The 20,043-nt window shown below is 31.2% G+C and overlaps 1 protein-coding gene and 1 long non-coding RNA gene across 2 annotated transcripts; one reads left to right on the top strand and one right to left on the bottom strand.

Moving 5' to 3' along the window:
* The first annotated feature begins 5,188 nt into the window (after positions 1-5,188).
* Positions 5,189-6,304, top strand: BNAA06G20770D. Its single transcript, XM_013886772.3, has 3 exons — positions 5,189-5,394; positions 5,521-5,609; positions 5,900-6,304. The coding sequence occupies exons 1-3, from the start codon at positions 5,368-5,370 to the stop codon at positions 6,048-6,050; spliced, it is 267 nt and encodes an 88-aa protein (XP_013742226.1). The 5' UTR covers positions 5,189-5,367; the 3' UTR covers positions 6,051-6,304.
* Positions 6,305-15,709: 9,405 nt separating this feature from the next.
* On the bottom strand, positions 15,710-20,043 carry LOC125584417. Its single transcript, XR_007321362.1, has 3 exons — positions 17,035-20,043; positions 16,839-16,929; positions 15,710-16,764 (listed from the first exon to the last, which is right to left on the bottom strand). It is a non-coding gene; the product is annotated as an uncharacterized LOC125584417 (long non-coding RNA).

Here is a 20,043-nt window from a genome sequence, read left to right as displayed (position 1 = left end):
TCGTTAGAGGAGTCGGAGGAGTTTATTCTGCAGCCACTTATTGTTTTTATTTTAGTTTATATAGATTTTGTTGATGTGACAAAAAATGATTTTACTCTAAAACTTCTATACTACTTCACACTTTTTTCTTTTGTGATTCAATTAGATTGACCATTGATCAAATGGAAAAGTATAATGATAAAATGAATATTGAATTAGGAGATATTGGATATTCGAACCCGAATAGGTAATGTATGAGTTTGAATGGATATCCGAAGATAACCAAATATATGTATAATTAACCTTATATTTCTAGTTTACATCTCCTATTTTATTTAAAATATTAATATTGATGCTAAATATACTTTAAGATCATATAATATACATACAATTATGGACAAAATGATTTTAAGATCATATAATATACATACAATTATGGACAAAATGATTTGTTACTCACTTAAATGCATGTCAAGCTTTTTGTTTCATGCATTAACAAAAGTTACATCCAAAATTTAAAAACAATAACCAAATTAGTGTTTTTTTATTTTTAAAATCTTATCTCCGAATCTATTAATCATTCAATCTAAACATCTAAGTGAAAGTTAAAAGATTTAATACAAGGAACTTGAAATTTGAAAAAAAATATTCTTTTCTTCAAAATCTAAATATCTGAACCCGATCCGAAATAACCGAACCCGAACTAAAAATACTCAAACCCGACTTGAAGTACAGAAATACTGAACGGGTTTTATACTCTTATATCGAAATACCCGAAATACCTTATCCGAACCTGAACGCCCACCCCTAGGTAGTATATTCTTAAAACATAAAAAATAAAATAAAGGAAGATCACCTGACATTACTTTTTCCATGAGTATATTATTAGAATATATGGGCATTAATATCGGATCACCTTAGTGCAGATTTTACCACTTACGAATATAAATAAGCAAGTCAATATATCATTTCCGCCAATTAGCCTCTAAAATTATATATAATTAACGTTATATATAGTATATATTTAACATATGGACATCACCTGCGTAAAATGATTTCATTGTTCTTACGTTGCTTTTGCCATGTGTAGTCATACATTATTGGCAGAATTGAGTCTTTTCAAACATTTGCTTCCAGTTCGTGTTAAGATTATCTGTAAGGGGAGGACAGAAGTTGGAACAAGGTTCCAGAAATCGGAACTGGTTATAGAGATGAGAAAGTGAGTTGTATTTATTGTACAAATTTACAGTGATATTTTCTAGGGAAAACTGTTTTTTTAGAGCAAAAAAATAGTAACTATGTCTATTTAGACTAATCTATATTTTGTGTCATATTTTCCTATAATACCCTTTAATATTTATGAAAATAATTTTAATAAATATTTTTACAAACAAAATTTTTTTGGAAAAATAGTAACATTTGTTAAAATACCTATATGAACTTAATGGTATATTTTCCAGTTATAAAAAGGTTAAAATTATAAATTTCAGATTATGTTCTAAAAAAAGTAGAAATGACATTCTACGAAGTAGAAAACGAAATCTACTTTTTTCATTGAATCTACAATGTTTAGAATACGTGATCTACGTAAATAGGAGTATTCTACAAATATGTAGAATACACATTCCGCGCTTAACCTACCATTCTAAAATTCTTAGAAATCGAAATCTACACATTAATCTCATTCTAAAACATGTAGAAACCGACTTCTACAAATTTACTATAAATCTAAAACATGTAGAAATCAAATTCTAAACATTACTATAATTCTAAAAAACTGTAGAAACTGATTTCTACATATTAGTTGTATTCTACGGATAAGAAATCAGTTCCTAAAAATATGGAAACAAAATATTTGAGAATATTCACTTTTATATTTTTTTTAAAAATCGATTTAAAAAAAACGTAAAAGGAACAAAAAAAGCGACAAAAAAAACTTTGGCAACCTTCTTCGCCGTCTTCTATATTCCATTGATTGTTCACAAAATTTTCACATTATTTCTACCATGATTCATGTCTATGCTTCATGTGGTGTTTGGGAATTGGTTGTATCTTCAAGTTGGAGTTTTAATGTTGATAAAAAGAAAGGGGGAAGGTTACTTGCTTTGGGTGAAATAATCGTCCAAATCAGAGTGAAATTGAGTGAGTTAGGGTTAATGAACTTGGGTGAGAATTTGATTTTGTCTCCCTTTATTCGTGAATGGGAAATTATGGGTTTCATCCCAGAGAAATCGAGTTTAAAGAGTTGAAATCATGCTTGGTCGGTTCAAATCAAGTGGGAATCAATCCGGATATAATCGTACAAAACCAAAAAAATCGATTTGGGATTCTTTCCTCGGCACGGGATCGATCGATCTATTCTTACAAATCGGTCGATCTGTGTAAATCGACCGATCTGTGTAAATCGACCTTCGCCGATCGAGTGAAATGGACCAGGTCGATCAGTATATATTTCGCGTTTTTTTTTGTTCTGAATAATGATCGGGATCGATCGATCCACTATAACTTGTAAGGTGGGATCGATCGATCCCCCTTGTCGAACTCAATATATATCTTTTTAAAAAAATTACAATTTTAAGGGCATTACTGCCATTTTGGAAAAAATTAGTCTAATAGGACATAAAGTAGTATAAATTAGTCTAAAGGGACATAGTTACCATTTTTTGCTCTAAAAAAACAGATTTCCCTATTTTCTAATACTTTTTTTTTTTGCTACTAACGCATTTGGAGTTGTCCTTTTTTTTTAACGCTAGATAATTATGCTATTACAACTATGAGAAATATTAAAGACGATTCTACAGTCGACAATTCTACCTGCCGTATGAAGATTCACGCCTGACTGCATCACCTGAGCCGTCCTATGGGATCTACGATTGACGGTACTCCTTGCGCCATGCTGCAGATCTCTTGTAAGTTTTTTCTCTCTTAATTCGCATAATTCCACCTTCTCCGGGAACTAAAACTCAGACCTCATGGTGTGGAAGTATTAATGAACCCTTGGTCAAACCACTGGACCAAGGGGATTTTATTTGGAGTTGTCTCAAACAGGGAAATACCATTCAAGTTATATTAATTAGAGATTTGGATGCTTCAACTGAAATGCCTTTGGAGAAAAGTCACTCCTATGAAATTAAAAATTTCAAACTAACTCATGCATCAGAGCGTGTTCGGTTGACAAAGAACCTATACCATATTAACCTCAGTAACTCCTTTGTCATTTTGAAGATTGATCCAATCCGAAATTCCAACTTTTATTGTTTTCCAAAATTCATTGATGTCTATCGTGGCTTAGTTCATCCTAAGTTTCCTATTGGTATGATTTCTATTCTGTCTAATTTAATCTAACCGTGAATCTGTTAATATTTAGTGAGCACTGTCTAAATTTGTGTAAATGTTTTTTCACATATCAAGCCGATATTTATGCGGCTGTGGTTGGAGGAGGATTTCTTGAAGAATATATATTACAGAACCTATTGATGGGAGCAATGGTTTCATCGACCATAAAATACGTAGTCAACATAGAGTAAGTATTCACCATTTGTAAATAGAATACACTTATTTTTATTCTATCATTATGTGCTAAATTATTATGCTTTTCATTGATTACAGTAACATCGCCATTAGTGTGTTGCTTATTTTCCAATATTTATGGAATTTGACTGATGCAAACGTTGTATTCCTGTGTTTTAAAATTTTGGTAAATTAATTGGGGAGTAGGTAATGTATTGTGCTTATTTTAAATCAAAAGTGTTGGAGCTTATTTTATCTGTATATTTTGCTAACATTATTTTGTCTTTCATGATAAGGTCGATCGACGAACGTTACTAACACTGATGGATTTTCCAAAATTGTCGTTGAGCCTAATGATGTTCCAGAAATCGATGCTTTCAGATTGAAGTAATACATTTCGTTTACTGATTTTTTAAATAACTGTGTTTAGTTTTGTAAGCTGATATATTTTATTATTGCTCTCAATAGGATTGCAAACGAAGAGTTCTGAAGACATTTTTCACAGTAGTTGTGGTTTTATGAGTTTCTTATTTATTTGATTCCTTAGAATTTTTTCCTTTCATATATTATTATTATATTGCATATGTTTATTTTTATCTTATATTCATAATTTATATTATGAAAGCAAATTATTTTGCCTATGTTTAATTTTTGCTTTAATTTATAACTAATTTTATAGAAGTCTTTGCTTACTCTTATAAGTGTTGGAGCTTATTTTATCTGTATATTTTGCTAACATTATTTTGTCTTTCATGATAAGGTCGATTGAAGAACGTTACTAACATTGATGGTTTTTCCAAAATTGTCTTTGAGCCTAATGATGTTCCAGAAATCGATGCTTTCAGATTGAAGTAATACATTTCCTTTACTGATTTTGTTAAATAATTGTGTTTAGTTGTGTAAGCTGATATATTTTCTTATTGCTCTTAATAGGATTGCAAACGAAGAGTTCTGAAGACATTTTTCACAGTAGTTGTGGTTTTATGAGTTTCTTATTTATTTTATTCCTTAGAATTTGTTCCTTTCATATATTATTATTATTATATTGCACATGTTTATTTTTATCTTATATTCATAATTTATATTATGAAAACAAATTATTTTGCCAATGTTTCGTTTTTGCTTTAATTTATAACTAATTTTATAGAAGTCTTTGCTTACTCTTATAGATTCACTTCCATAATCTATACTTCGTTTACACATAATCAATAACACAAGTTAAAAAAAAAACGAGGCTTGCCTTATATAGACATACACAATTTCGTTCAATCGTTCATTGTATAACATATAATATTGGAAATACGACTTTTACATTTCTAATACCTATAGATTAAAAGTTATAATTTTTTTAGTCCATTCACTCCGTGCAAGGCGCAGATTATCACCTAGTACTGGAAATTTCAAAAGTAAGTTGAGTCTAAAATCAAATTATGGTCATCTTCGGAGGAAAACCAAATTAATAGATTTTTCAACAACAAAAATAAAATCACACCACACATAACTGCCAAAATTAAGCACAATTGTTTCCAAATAGTAGATAGATGATGGGATCATGAGAATCGTATATTGCAACTTGCCCCCATTTCAACTGGGCCATTAATGGCCATTGCTGTCATTTGCCTAGAAACGCTATATGGACAGACGTCAATAATTCATTGGCTTCAAGTAGGACAACTCTCTGCCAATCAGAAATTAGTTATAGAATTTACAGAAAATATTTGTAATTTCTTACACTCGCCCGGAAAAGAAAAACAGAAACGTAAAACCCACAGTCAAAACAAATAAAAAGGGCGGGGGGGGGGGGGGGGGAAGTCTCTTTACGTCTCTCAACATTCGCCGTCTTCCTTTCTCTCGATCGATTTCTTCTCCGCGATTCCAATGTCGAGCCGTTGGTTGAGACCTGAGGTACTTTCATCCATCTTTGATCAGAGTCATTCCATTGATTTTCTTTTGACTACGCTAACAAGTGTTAGATCTGGTATCATCGATTCTTCTAAGATTCGCCTCGTGTGTTTTCTTTGCCCTGTTCAGGTGTATCCCTTGTTCGCCGCTACAGGAGCTGCGGTTGGGATCTGTGCGTTCTCGTTGATTAGGAACATCACCGGAAACCCTGAAGTCAGGTTTGTCTCTCGTTGTAAATATTGTTATTTTGCAAAACGGTGTCGTTTGGTCTAGATACTGAAACAGAACTTATCCCTAGGAATCACTTCAAAGGCTGTTTCGAAGTGTCTTCATAGGGAACCAGTAATGCAGTTCTGTATTAGATTATACTTAATGTGAACTTTCAGTATAGCTATCTATTTAGACCAAACTTTTTTTGAGCTTTTGGTTCTTTAGCATATCTTGCAATACTAGAATAGAGGTTGTGTTCTAAAAGTTGTGTTTTTTTTCTTTTGGTTTATCTCTGCAGATGTACCAAGGAGAACAGGGCTGCCGGAATATTGGATAACCATGCAGAGGGAGAGAAGTACAAGGAAAATTTCTTGAGGAAGTATGTTCGCGACAAGCGTCCAGAAATTATGCCTGGACTCAACAAGTTCTTCACTGATCCTACTTACTGAACCAACATTTTCTCAAGACTTTCTTGTATTGTTTTCTGGAATTGGGATTTTTATTGAATCTCTCTGTGTCTCTTAATAAATCTCATTTGTCATGTAGCCCTCCAGCAAATGGCTACTTCATTTTGCTGGTGGCTTATGTTGTTTCTATTAAGCACAATTACAACTATTTGGATTGAACTGCTCTTTGGATACATAACTGCAGTTTGTATTGACAGGATCTCAAGTTTATAAACTCAAGCTCTTATTTCATGATTTTCTCATTGTTTTCTATAATACGAAGCACTAGCCATCTTTAAACCAAGGGTCACGGAACAACCATCTTGATGAAGTCTAAAGGAGATCTCCGAAAGAAATTCAACTTCAATTTTAGAGTTTTAAGGAGAGAAACTTCATATTTGGAGTTGAGTTATTTTTTTATTCACTCCCAAGGTGAACCTCTAGGATTTCATTATTTCAAATTCGATATCTTTTTTGAAAAAAAACAAAATATTATCAAGTTATATTATGCTTTTAAGATAAAAAAGTAAAAAAAAAAAATCGTAGTAGTAGTTACAGAAAAAGAATTAAAAAAAAAAAAATTTTAACCTCGTCAGCAAAACACTAAACCCTAAATCATAATCCCTAAACCCTAAACCCTTGGATAAACCCTAAACCGTTGGAGAAATTCTAAACTCTAAATAAAAAAAACATTAAACACTAAAACCCTAAACCCTAAATCATAAACCCTAAACCCTTGAGTTTTTTAGTGTTTAGTGATTTTGATTTAGAGTTTATGATTTATCCATGGGTTTAGGGTTTACCTAAGAGTTTAGAATTTATGATTTAGAGTTTAGGGATTAGAATTTATGGTTTAGTGTTTTGCTGACGACGTTAAAAATATTTTTTTTTTTGTAATTACTACTATCTTTTATTTATTTCTTTTTACCTTCTAATTTTAAAAACATAATATAATTTGACAATACATGTTTCCTTTTTTAAAAGATATCGAATATGAAATAACACTACTCAAAACTCCAAATTTGAAGTTTCATCTTTTTATTTGCATTTTGGTCCTAATAATTAATTACACATCACATTTATGATTCTTAAGTATTTTCACATTTACCGTTTTATTCTTTAAAACTTCTGTATATCATAAATATTTCGAATTTATTTTAATAAACTCAAATTGTACACATAAAATTGAATATATTTTTTTAAAATGAAATTTATAATATTTAAAACTAGAATTAGACAACAAGAATATTACAAAAGAACACTTAATAATTTTTTTTAAAAAAAAAAGATACACGAAGACATCATTATTACACAAATTTAAATATTTTGAACAACACTAATAGTCTAGTAAATTTTCGCCGGACCCTCTAACATATTGTCTAAACAAATTTTGTGTAACAGAAGATAGAGCATATACGAAAATAATTTTATGAAATAATGTGGTATTTTGCTTGTAGTTTAATATTTAATTATGTACTTCTATTTATAATTTTATACTTTAATATATTATTTTATTAATTAATATTATTGTAATATTTTTATATATGTGCTAATTATTTATAAAAGTTGTATGGATTTATATTAATTATGACAAATATAAGGACTATAGTGTAAACTACAAAAAAATTTGAAGTTAAATTTGAAGTTTTGTTTTTGGAGAAAAACACCTTGAAACTTTAAATATAGAGTTTTGCAAACTCTAAAATAGAGAATCCTTTTGGAGATGCTCTAATCTAGAAATAAAGTTATAAACTACTAGAATTTGATGTTGACACCAAAGAGACAACCAAACTAAGGGTGTGACTGGTAATATAACTAGGGGCATAACCCCCGCGCAAGTGCAGAATCGTGGACATAGTTGTTTCTCTAGCTAAATATGTGGAGATGATGCCGTGTTTTGCTGTAGTCTTTAGTTTTTAAGATTTGTATTGTAATAGGATTGAAATGGGACGATGAAGTGGGGTAACTTTTTGTGTTTGGTGTCGTGAATTAAGTAAAATATGCCTGATCTAGATGATTAGAATACTTACCGAACATTGTCATATTAAAAATGTGATTGGTATTCTTCATATGGAAATCATTAAATCATGGTTTTTTGTGAAACACACGCGATACAAGCCAATTAGTTTATTTGTTTCCTCTTAAAATTATTGTTTTAGTCTTCTTTTGTGTGAGTATTCCCATGGGTTCTATGGCAAATCTGGAACAGAGGAACATGATAGTCTTTGCAAAATGTCCAATATGATCCCATTTCAATCATTTCAAAGGCAAGGAAAAGGCTGACATTTGGTTTGCTACCAATAGCCACTCGGGAGGTTTTAAAAGAAGGAAGACGAATGTTGTTCAGCTCGTCGGGGGTTCGCAAAGTTCTCCTCTTGAGCTGTCAAAATGCAATACTGGTTCTTCTTGGGATGCTATGAGGAAGATGAGTGGCACCTCTTGGATTGTTCGTGACCATATGGGCTCAACCTCTGTTCATAGCCTCGCTCGTATTCTAATGTAAACTCCGAAATGGAAGTAGAATTACTTGTAGTGTTATGGGCTGTGGACATCATGCGGAATATGAAGCGGCCCAGCTTCATTTTTGAATCCACGTCCACCTTTTCAAGAGTGGCTATGCTTTAGCCTCAGGTCTTTCTGTGTCATGGTGCTATTATATCTGAAATTATCTCTCGCCTTCATTCCTTTGGTCAATGGAATATAGAGCACGTCACTTTTTTTTTGTTTGCTGTTGATTTTTGTTTGCTAACAGCAGGAATAATGCAGTTTAAGCAATCTAATCTATTAAAAGAGAAGTACAAATTAGGACTAATCCTTAAACTTGCACAATATTTACAGCTTAATGCTACTGAAATAATTAAATGAACCTATTTTTGAGTAATCTTTGTCTTTTCTAAAATTAATGAAGTAATAATTACTCCTAATTATATAATTATATGCTTTACATGTCTTTTTCAAAATTAATAAAACATTTCCTAAATTAAATTCACAATCAATTCAATATAAATCTTTTAACTTATCTATGTCATATTAATATTATAAACATTAATGAATATCAATAATATACACAAAATTTATGTAACGATATAAGTTGCATTTTGTCTCATTCTCCCCCACAATTCACGTTACTCTTCTTTTTTTTTTTTAACAAATTCTTCTTCTTACCAATATAAATATATTACATGCACCATTATAATTATTTACAAACTTACCATGTATATAAAATAATTTATTAGACATTTTCATAAAATTTTGATCCACAAAAAATAAAATAAAACATTTATATAGATGCACGGATCATATTCTAAAAATGGTGGTAATACAATTGACGGTTTATAAGATAAAATTAAATTAAAAAAAAGATAAACTATAAAATTATTATGCTTATAAATGTTATTAAATCATTATTTAACACATGTAAAGTTTAAAAATACATATTATCACTTAGACAAAATAAATATTTATTTACAAAAATAAAAGCAAACATCCGCAAGGTTGTGGTTTAAATGTACAACAATTTAAACTCATTTATAATTTCTTATCAGTTACATATTTTCTTACAAATTTAAATCATAATTTGTATATGTTCCAAATTTGATAGAAGTTTAACAATCATTTTATTTTCTTACAAATATTATAGCTAATGTTTCATTTATAAATAGTATGGTAATTCACAATTGTCTATTTTTGTACTTTTTATTTTAAAAAATTGTTCGCTATATATCTTAGACATGGATCTTATTATATAAATGTTAGATTTGTTTATATAATACCCAATATTGGTGATACATTTTACGCTAAAATATAAAATTAAGTACAAATATACCATTTAAATTTACAAATATGACTACATTAACAAATATATCATTAAATACAAACACAAATTAAATACTCGCGCGGTCGCGCGGATCAAGGTCTAGTAACTATTAAAATATGTTTGCTTATCAGGTTTTAAATGAACTTTTAATATAAATAAATATCTTGTTTTGGTTAAATAAATATCTATTTAGCTCCATTTAGTTTAATAGATTTTAAATTGGTAGTTCGAATTAAGACTCATTTATTAAATGGTGTTTTGCTTAAAATTGACATTGATTTTATTAACATGTGTAACTTAATCTCTACTATATAAAAGGAACTAAATTGAAGTAATTCTAGGGGTGCCACATAGGACAAAATATTTCTAACCAATCATTTGTCCATGTAATCAAAGATGTTAAGCTGTTGGGTCACGAATCTGTGATGCGTAATAGACTCATTTCTTTTATTGATCTGTTTGTATCACTTTACTCTTCCTTACGGCGTCTACAGACCCTCCAAAACTCACTGTCTTTCCATTTCCTCCGCATAACGCCTGCGACGGAAACAATGATGAATTAAAGCTATCCTACAGACAAATCGGTGTGTAACTCTCCACGTCCCTCCTCTTACTCAATGATATTGATGCCTCTTGAAGACCCCTTAGTTAATCACTCATATGAAATATCCCAGCTCTCTCCTTTCCGTGTTGAGACTATATATATATATATATATATATATATATATATATATATATATATATATATATATATATATATATATATATATATCTCAACCCAACAATCCCTTGCTCAGCAAACGCATCCCAGCACTATGGCAAATCAAACGGCAGTCACCACCGTGCAAGCCATTCTCCACTTTTGTTTCACCAAGACCAGGAGATTCCAAGTTGATGTTTAGGCTAATCCATTTATGAGAAACTTCCATTAAATCCAAAGGAGGCATCCTTATCGGAACCAAGTACGTGACAGTCGATTTCTTTAATCATCATCATCCACAGTAACTTGATCGCTTTGGTTACAGAATCGACCGGTGGAGAAAATATTAGAGACTTAGGCTCAATTCTTCATTGACTTCGTCATGGAGGAGAAGACTAGGAGTGGTTATGGGAGTTATAGAAGGTATGTTTTATCTATTGGAACAATGGCATGAGATTACATTTGATCTGAATACAAGCAGTGTTTTGTTATTAATGATGATCAAGAACCATTGATTTCTCAATTCATGATTGGAGATGAAACCAACTCATCAAGTAATGGCTCTTTCTTCGAAAATATAAAAAATTCAAAGTTAAGTGTGTTTTTGTTTGTGTTATCATCTACATATATATTTAACTTTGGATTGTTTATTTTGGAAAGGATTACAAATCTGAAACCTGGTGAGGAACAAGAAGATCCAGAAAGGAGGTATGTTGAGTAAATAAGAATTTATGGTCGGATAACTTAGAGATAGTGGTTGATGAGAATATGAAGATTGAAGAGAGAACATTGTAAGCAAGTAATTACACTTGGACTTATGTTCACTGACAAATCCCCGTTAAAGCAAACCAAGCTTCAACGCAGATTTATGACATGGTGTTTCTTCGTATGAGTCTAGCTCAAGGCATCAATCAGATATTGTAATTAGGTTGTGTGTATTGAAGAATTTAAGCTTTATTCTTTTGTTTTGATTTTTAATAGATAAGATAGTTCTGTTACGATTTGAAGACATCATTTGTGTTCCTTTCTTAATGAAATTAAATTTCTATGATTTTTTTCTTTGATCTTAAATTTCACATAAACTGGATCCAAAGTTACATTGTTGTCGGTACAACAGACATATACAAGTACAACCAATACAATTTACTTTTTAGGTAAGATTTGCACGTGCACAAATAAACATACATGTTGTCTGGTTTATCAGTCACCATTTTCAGTCTAATGTGATCTCTTTTATATAATTAATAGGCAAAACCATCTGTGGATACGAAAAAAGAGTTCTAACTAGGTATCTAATGAGTATATCTAATGAATCTAAGGTTATAGGAAAACATGGATGAGATGACATGATGAAAAGTTTTGCTCAAGTTTGCGGGATCAAAATAAATTCTAAAAAACACATGTACCTATTATTTGTATAACTAGGTACTGAAAATATGAAAAAAATTTCAGCATACAAAAATAAATACTGTAAAATTCCGAGATAAAAAATCATATTAATATGCCTATGATCAATAAACAAAACTTTCAACAAAAAAAAAAATAAAATTTGTATGTATACAAGAGAAAAAAACAAAATATACATTTATTCCTATAAATTAAAAGTCATGAATTTGAATAGTACTCACTCCGTTTCAGAAAGATGTACATTTTAGGTTTTTCATACATATTAAAAATATATATATCAGATTTTAGTTACCAATGCATTATTTTCAGTAATCAAATATTCTCCATAAATTTTAACCAATAAAATTTTAATAAACACAATTATGTTTTTGAAATTTACAATTTATAATTAATTTATGCATTGAAAATGTAAAACATGTATCTTTTTGTAACAATTCTTTTTTCTAAAACATAGATCTTTTTGAAATAGAGGGAATATTGTTTAACATGAAAACTCAAATATTGTAACAACAAAACATATATACAATCACCAAATATAATACTACATTACTATGAACTGAAAAACCAATCAAACAAATCTGTTAACTATGAGCAATAAATCAATCAATTTAATATTGTCCAAAAAATCACAAATAAAATCATAAGCTGATCATATGATTTATTTTCCTTGCTATTTTTACGTTTTTTTGGTATAAAATAATGTAAATCAAACGTTAAATATTTTTAAAAGTTTCAATTTAAAAATAATTATAAGATACTATCCGCGCGTAGCGCGGAAAAAAAATCTAGTATATTTAATTAGCTTTAAAAAATTAATTAAATATAAGACTTCCAAAAATCCAAAAAATATATATATTTTAAAATCATTTTCTCAAAATTTCGTTTTTTTTTTCCTTTTTTCGATTTTTTCTTTTTGAACTTTAAAAGAAAAACTTAATGTTTTTTTTGTAAAAATCACTCTTTGATTTTTTATAATTTTAGAAATTAGAGTTTTCATTCCAGATAATATCACTTTAAATGGATCTAAACAGGTAAATATACGGATCTAAATGGCTAATTATAATAAACCTTATAACTAAATAGGTCTAAACATGTTTAAAAAAATTGAAATTTAAAATTTCATGTAAAATCTCCATTTTAGAATTAATGCCTAATGATTAATTAAGAAGACACCGCTTGACTAAGGTGTTGATTGGTTTCCCCGCTACCACCGGCAAACGCAGCTTTTGCGGTTGGTAGCAGTTGACAACGTTTCGAAACAATCATATAAACCGCTACCAATCGCTTCAAACCGCTCCGAACCTCTTAAAATCAAAAGCTGGTTCCAGCTAGCGTTTGCGGTTGCGGGAGGATAATTTTTTTTCCTTTTTTTAAAACATATAAATACAAAAATAAAAATATTCTGTAAAAATTTAAAATTGGAATTATAAAAATACTAAAATATATCTATTATATTTTAATTACTATTATAAATTTTTAAAATAAAAATATTTTCTATAATTTCAAAAAATTTAAAACTATAACTTTCTAAATATAATTTTCATATTTATTATAATATTATGATTTTTGATATTTTATAATTAAATAAAATGAAAAAATTGTTAATTTATTATTTAACTGCTATTGTATTTGGTAGTTAACCAGTCATAAGTATCCCGCAAACGCACCAATTTCTAAATGCAGAACCAGTCGTACAAATCTCTTAAAACCGTTAGAAACCGCGACCACCCGCATCCGCAAATTCCCGCAACCGCTGCGTTTGAACCAGTCAGACCCTAAGACCATCTTTATAGCTGAGTCCTTAGTGGGTTTTTAAGTATAATAAAACATTTAATTAAATCAAAACCAAAAAAAAATTAGATAACCGATCCTTAATAGAGGGTTTTGGCAACCGATCGTAAAAAGAGTTCTTAATACACCTGTCAGCAAACTGTGAACTCTGATTTTTTTTTCTTTTCTTTCTCTCCTTTCTCTCCTCCTCTCTCGCGTTCTCCGTCGTCCCGATGACTGCTTTTGTGAAGAGAAGCGTATCTTCCGTGCAATCGGCGTCTTCTCTGTCTTTCTCTTCTCTCGTCTTCTCCTCTCCGTCGCGAAGGGAAGCGGCGACGAAACAGAGGGTTACAAATCGGCTTCTCACGGTGAAGTCAGCCTCCGGCAAGACTACAGCCAGTTAGCAGCGGAGACAGGACTAAAACGCCGCACTTCCTGGGAATCGGTCTCTCTCTCTTCCCCGCAAAGTTTGATTCTTTTCGTTAACCCGCAAGCTAAAGTTTCGTGCTTTGGCATTTCTTTGGATCGATTGAACATGTTCTCAGCTGTTTCTCTTATTAGCCTTTGTTAGATGGATTGAGAATCTGGGGGGTTTGTCCAATTGTTCAGACACAATGTTGGGACTTTAGATGTTTACTTGTCTGAATTGCGACCAAATTATTTTGGAGTTTGGGGTTTGTCTATTTTTTTTTCAGACACAATATTGGGACTTTAGAGAGTTTTACTTGTCTGAATTGCGACCATTTTAACTAGTGTGTGGGAGTTTGAACAGTTGGGGATCTGATTTTCAGTGTTTTTATTGATCTGCTGCAGAGATCATATGTTCACAAGAAGAATGAGGGAGAAGCAAGAGTTATTGCGTGGTGTGAATGCTTTCGCAGCAAACTTGTTTACGGTATTACCTCATCTGTGTGTTCTGTTTTTTTTTATCTTGCCTCATATGTTGTTTGTTTTTGTATGCACTTGTTGCCCCTCCTCTTTGATTATTTGTAGAAAAACTGGTTTGCTTTACAGATTGAGCTTCTTGAAAAAAAGTACATACAAATTTAGTGTTTCCTACTTTGCTTCTCCCATAAGCTGAAACTTTGTCCTATAGGCCACTGTTGGTTCTTCTTATGCTCATAGTATTAGCTTCTTCAGTTACTAGAATGTTCTTTGTGAAGAAATTAGAAGGTAATATTTGTTAGTTGTTCCTCTTTATGAATAAGATTGCTAGAAGCCTTTGAGTCTCTTTTAGTGGATTCCATTAAAGCTGAGCATGTTGTAACATTGTTGTGTGTGTATTTAGCTGTTGATTGAGTGGAAACAGGAGCTTGATGCTGTGGTGAACACTGAGAGGAGAACTACTAAAGGAAAGAAAATTGTAGCCACTTTTAAGCAGTGTGCTAGGTATCTTACTCCTCTCTTCAACTTATGCAGTAAGAAAGTATAAAGCACAATCCCTTTTCCTTTTATTGCAAGTTTTTGGTTTTGCTTGTTGTTTGGGTGTGAAACATATTAGTAATGAGAATGTTCGTGTACTTGTTGTTTATATAAGGTAGCAAATTGTTATGTAGTTAAATTTTTTTTTTTTAAGAAACCCAAATTAAGAAACTACCATTGTAGGTTAAAAATTAGGTGATTCTTAACTAAAGTTTTTAGCTAACATTTATTAGTTAAATAATCATTAAAGTGTACTTAAAAAACCTTATAGGGATAATCATGCTCTAACACTCTTCTCTGTTACATCTTTAGCGGTGTAGAGTGTGGGAACTGTATGCCATAGATGTTGACAAAATACGTGCCATGTGTTTTAAACTGGATAAAAAACGTGTCGTTTCCTCGACACACTCTCTTCTTTAACGGCCTACTTCGATTAAACATGTTCAGATACCACAATTTACACTTTAGACTACATACAAACTCAAGTGTCGTGGAAAAATATCAACTGTAAATGAATCTGGTATTGCGAGACAGAACATGGACAAAAGGACAAAATGATAAAATTTTAAGATTGATCACTGTCTCTGAAACAGAGCATTGTTTTGTTTCATACAAGGACAAGATTAAAACTTTTCTCAACGGTGTGGATACATAAAGTATATTGTAATCCAACCGTAGTTATTATTTTATTATTTTCGATTGAAAAAGAGATTATTCTATAGAAGGGAAGACATAAAAGAGAGACTCAAAAGTCTGCTTTATCTCAAAGACTCACTCACTTAACCGGTGTTTTGCAATCCTGCAGCAATACCCTTCAAGAAGATATGTGTCCAGCAGTCTGCAACAAATAGATTTTAATGGCACTGCAAAGTAAAAGGAATAAGAAACAGAGTACTTTGTTTTTGCTTTTGTTTATACCTGGAGAATGAGACTCTTGGTTTCTTCAAAGTTGTTTCTGAGTTTCTCTCCAAAGGCCCATAAATATTTCGAGACAAGAAGTTTGTTATACAATGACTGCTCAATGACTTCACCTTAAACTGTCACTCGGGGTGAGCCATTAACTGGATCCGGTGGCTGAGACAATATAGCAAGATGGGTGGGACCACCTCCTCTTCCGACCACGCCACCACGGCCATGAAACATAGTTAGCTTCACTCCATATTGCTTAGTGACCTTCACAAGCTCTTCTTGAGCTTTGTATAGCTCCCAAGCAGCTGAGAGACGCCCAGCGTCTTTCCCTGAATCTGAGTAACCCATCATAACCCTTGTTTACCGATAATATGGTTTTCGTACCAGTTTAGAGAAAAAAGTCTTGTAACATAGGCAGGACACCAACTTCCTGTTGCATCCGTTGTATGAGACAAAAGACTATCCATTTTGTTGGAGGACACAAGGAATCCGAGTTTTACAGAGAAAATCAGCTTTCTATGTCTAAACAGAGAAAATAAATTTGCTATTTTGAAGTCACTAATAACAAACAATATATTATTAAAGCTTGGCTTATACTTTTACTCGTTGGAGTTAGAGATAAATGTGTTTAGATCCTTTTTCTTAATCCCTTCCATGGTATCAACACAGGGGAAAACCTCTGTCCTCCCGAACTGCATAGAGAACGTATGTTTACATCAGATAATCAGACATTTTGGTTGTTGAATACAACAGTATGATGACTTACTTGGTGGTGAACTCTTTAACTACAGGAAGGTCAGTGTCAAATAGAATTTGGTAGCTGGTGTGGAGATGAGATAGAGGTTCCCTGCAGAAATCTGAATGTTTCCAAGCTAACGTTAAATATATATGGAAAGTGACATGAGTGGTTTGAAAATCATAACAATCAGACATGTTTTAATCACAAATTTAGATGCATATACCTCCAAATATCTTTGGATAGACCGTATTGACTACCACTACAGACTGGGATTTTTCCCCTGAATTCAAAAGACCTCTAAAAGTTGAGGCAGCCTCGTCCCACAAAGATAAGTAGACGATCACAGTTCTTGTGGTGGAAATATAGAAAACATAGTTATAAACTGGTAATGAAGAGTAATGTGAGAATTTTTTTTGGCTGCATTGTTGTTGAGGTCTGAGCCTTCGATAGAACGTATTTGGCCAACTACATCTGCAAGTTGAAATCTAGGTTAATGATCCAAAAACATAATATAAATAAACTTTCAAGATTGGATTTTCAGTAATCTTGTACATGTGCAGTGTGAAACGTGAAACCTCAGACCCATCAACTTTTACAATGGAGCCTGCTCGCAAAGAAAGACAGTAGTGATTGGTACAACCAGTGGATATGAATCTGTGGATCACTGAATTCTGCAGATTGAGTCAAAATAGACATATCAGGCAAGAGTTAGATAATTGATTATAGGACAAATGCAATAGATCAGTGGTGATAGAAAAAGATGTCGCTACATTTTCATCTAGGAAGAGAATAATGATTTCCATGAATCCCAGAAGCTGAGAAGGCGAACTATAAACTGAGTGGTAAGACCAAGGCGGAAAGAGTCAAAAACGTTGTGTGGCGGACGGCGGTTTGAGCAGCTGGAGCATATCAAAGGCAGACATCTTGGAGGAGTTGTTAAAATCAGTGACGGCGTTGAGTGGATTTGAGATGAAGGGTCAAGTTTTTAACATGAGGTATATATTGGGAGGAATAACTTTGTTGTTACAATTCAGAATCACTAATGATGGACATAGTAAAGATGGGAAGATGTAGAGTTAGAGGAAAGATTCAGGGTTCTACTGGTGATCATTCTGGAAACAAGAAAAACGAATAGAAAAGGAACCTAAAGGAATAAAATTACAGGAATGAAAATGAATGGTTGTTTCTTCTCAAATTTAATAAGAAATATTTTTGTTCTTTATTTCTGTACAAAAAAGGAATGGTAGAGAATGAAAAGCAAAATTTATTTCTTGTGAATGGTTATATTTTTTAGGAACGTTAAGAAATGCATTATTCCTCACCGTTCCCTGATCACCATTCATACCCTCAGTGTTTTGGAACCCAAAAGGGTCACTTTCTATTTCCCAGAAGAGACTAAAGAAGTTGAAACCCTAAAATCACCATTGAAGAGGACGATAAGAAACGGAATAGACTTTCGACCAAAAAAACAGAAGAGACTTTGGTTCTAAATATCTGGTTTTTATTTTATTGGGCCACGAGTTTATACAAATAACATATATTGAAACCAACAGAAGAAGTAATCAATAAGCCCAATTCATAAATCACTTCACTCGACTAAAACACAAACACTTTTTTTTGTGGGACCCATAGTACTGTCGAGGTGGACACACTTAGGGTGAGAGAAACTCAACTATTATATTATGAATATAGAGTAACATAAATGAATAATAGAATAGCTTTTTCTTAAACATGTCTATGGTTTTACTCTAATTTACTCTCATTTATCTAGAGTAACAAAAAAGGTGAAGAAAACAAAAAAGACAAAAGAAAGATTCCATTTTCTAACGCAAATGGGAGGAAATATTTGTTTACCTCTTTCGTCCTGTAAGATTACGAATTCATAGTGTACCTAATGGAAAATATTATCTCTCAAAGAGAAGGATCTTTAATATCTTTGATGGGGTGCCATCCACCTAAAGGATCATAACCATCCACTTCCTTTTCCAAAATTGAAATAATATTATGCAAAATACTTTTTGACATTAAAAAGCTATTCTATTATTCATTTATGGAATATTAATTTAAAAATATTATGTAGAATTATACATAACTTAGAAAATTTTGAAACATTCTAAATACAATAATAAGTAACTTAAGATCTACTTAAGCTTATAGAGTGTATAATTCAAAAATATTATTGAAATCATATTAAAAATATATTATTATGTACCAATTTTAGGTACTTTTCTGTAAAAAGAGATAAAATCTAAAAAAATTATAAGTTGAATTAAGTTTTAATAGGAGAGATATTCCATTTTCTAGAAATGTTATATTTTCTGTGTAGATCACATATAAAAATGATTAAATAAAGCTATTATGGTACATTATATGTAAAAATTAATTTATATAGTAACTTACATTTAACAAGATATTTTTAGTAAAAATATTATAACATAAAAATCACTTAAAATCTCTAAATAAATTTGCAATATTCTTTCTGTTTTGGTTTTAATTTTTCATTTAAAGTAATACAAATTTGAATTGACTTTCGTGAGAAGGTTTTAAATTTTAATATCTTTAGGAGTGTAACGGGGCTTTTTTTTCACTCAGTCTATTAAAACACGAAAAGGAATAATAAAAAGAAAGGAAGATCTGGTCTTGTTAGATGAACTCTCAAAAATATTATGCTATTCAGTTATATGTTGTAAATCTACTAGTGGTTCAATATTTTTATTTCAAATTTAATATAAATAATAAAATAATCTAAAAATATCTTTAAAAAATTGAATGTCTTCTCAACATTGACGTTCAGTGTTCTTTTGGGTATATGGTTGGAATTCTTTTTCTTAGAAATCAAGATATTTTCTAGCCCAATCTATTTAAGTTTTAAACCATTGGACCTGGGCGTTCGGGTCTTCGGGTCGGATTCGGACCAGTTCATTTCGTGTCCGGATCCTTCGGGTCTTAAACATTTGGACTCAATAGGTACTTGTAAATTTTCGGTTGGGTTGGTTCTTCTCGGATCCGGATTGGTTCAGATCTATAATTAAAATACCTATAAAATACTAGTTATTTTTGGGTCCATATCGGATATCGGCTTCGGATATTTAGGATCTGAAAAGGACATGACATACCCAAACTCCATCAAATTTAGTCGATATTTTTAATATATATTTAAAATTTTACAAAATAACTTAAATTAAACTATTAATAATTAAGATAAAACATTTTAGACTCTACATTTTACATT

Source organism: Brassica napus, chromosome C3, assembly GCF_020379485.1.
Source record: "Brassica napus cultivar Da-Ae chromosome C3, Da-Ae, whole genome shotgun sequence".
Classification (NCBI taxonomy): Eukaryota; Viridiplantae; Streptophyta; class Magnoliopsida; order Brassicales; family Brassicaceae; genus Brassica; species Brassica napus.
The sequence above is the reverse complement of the archived record's forward strand: the minus strand, read 5'-3'. Positions and strand labels throughout refer to the sequence as shown.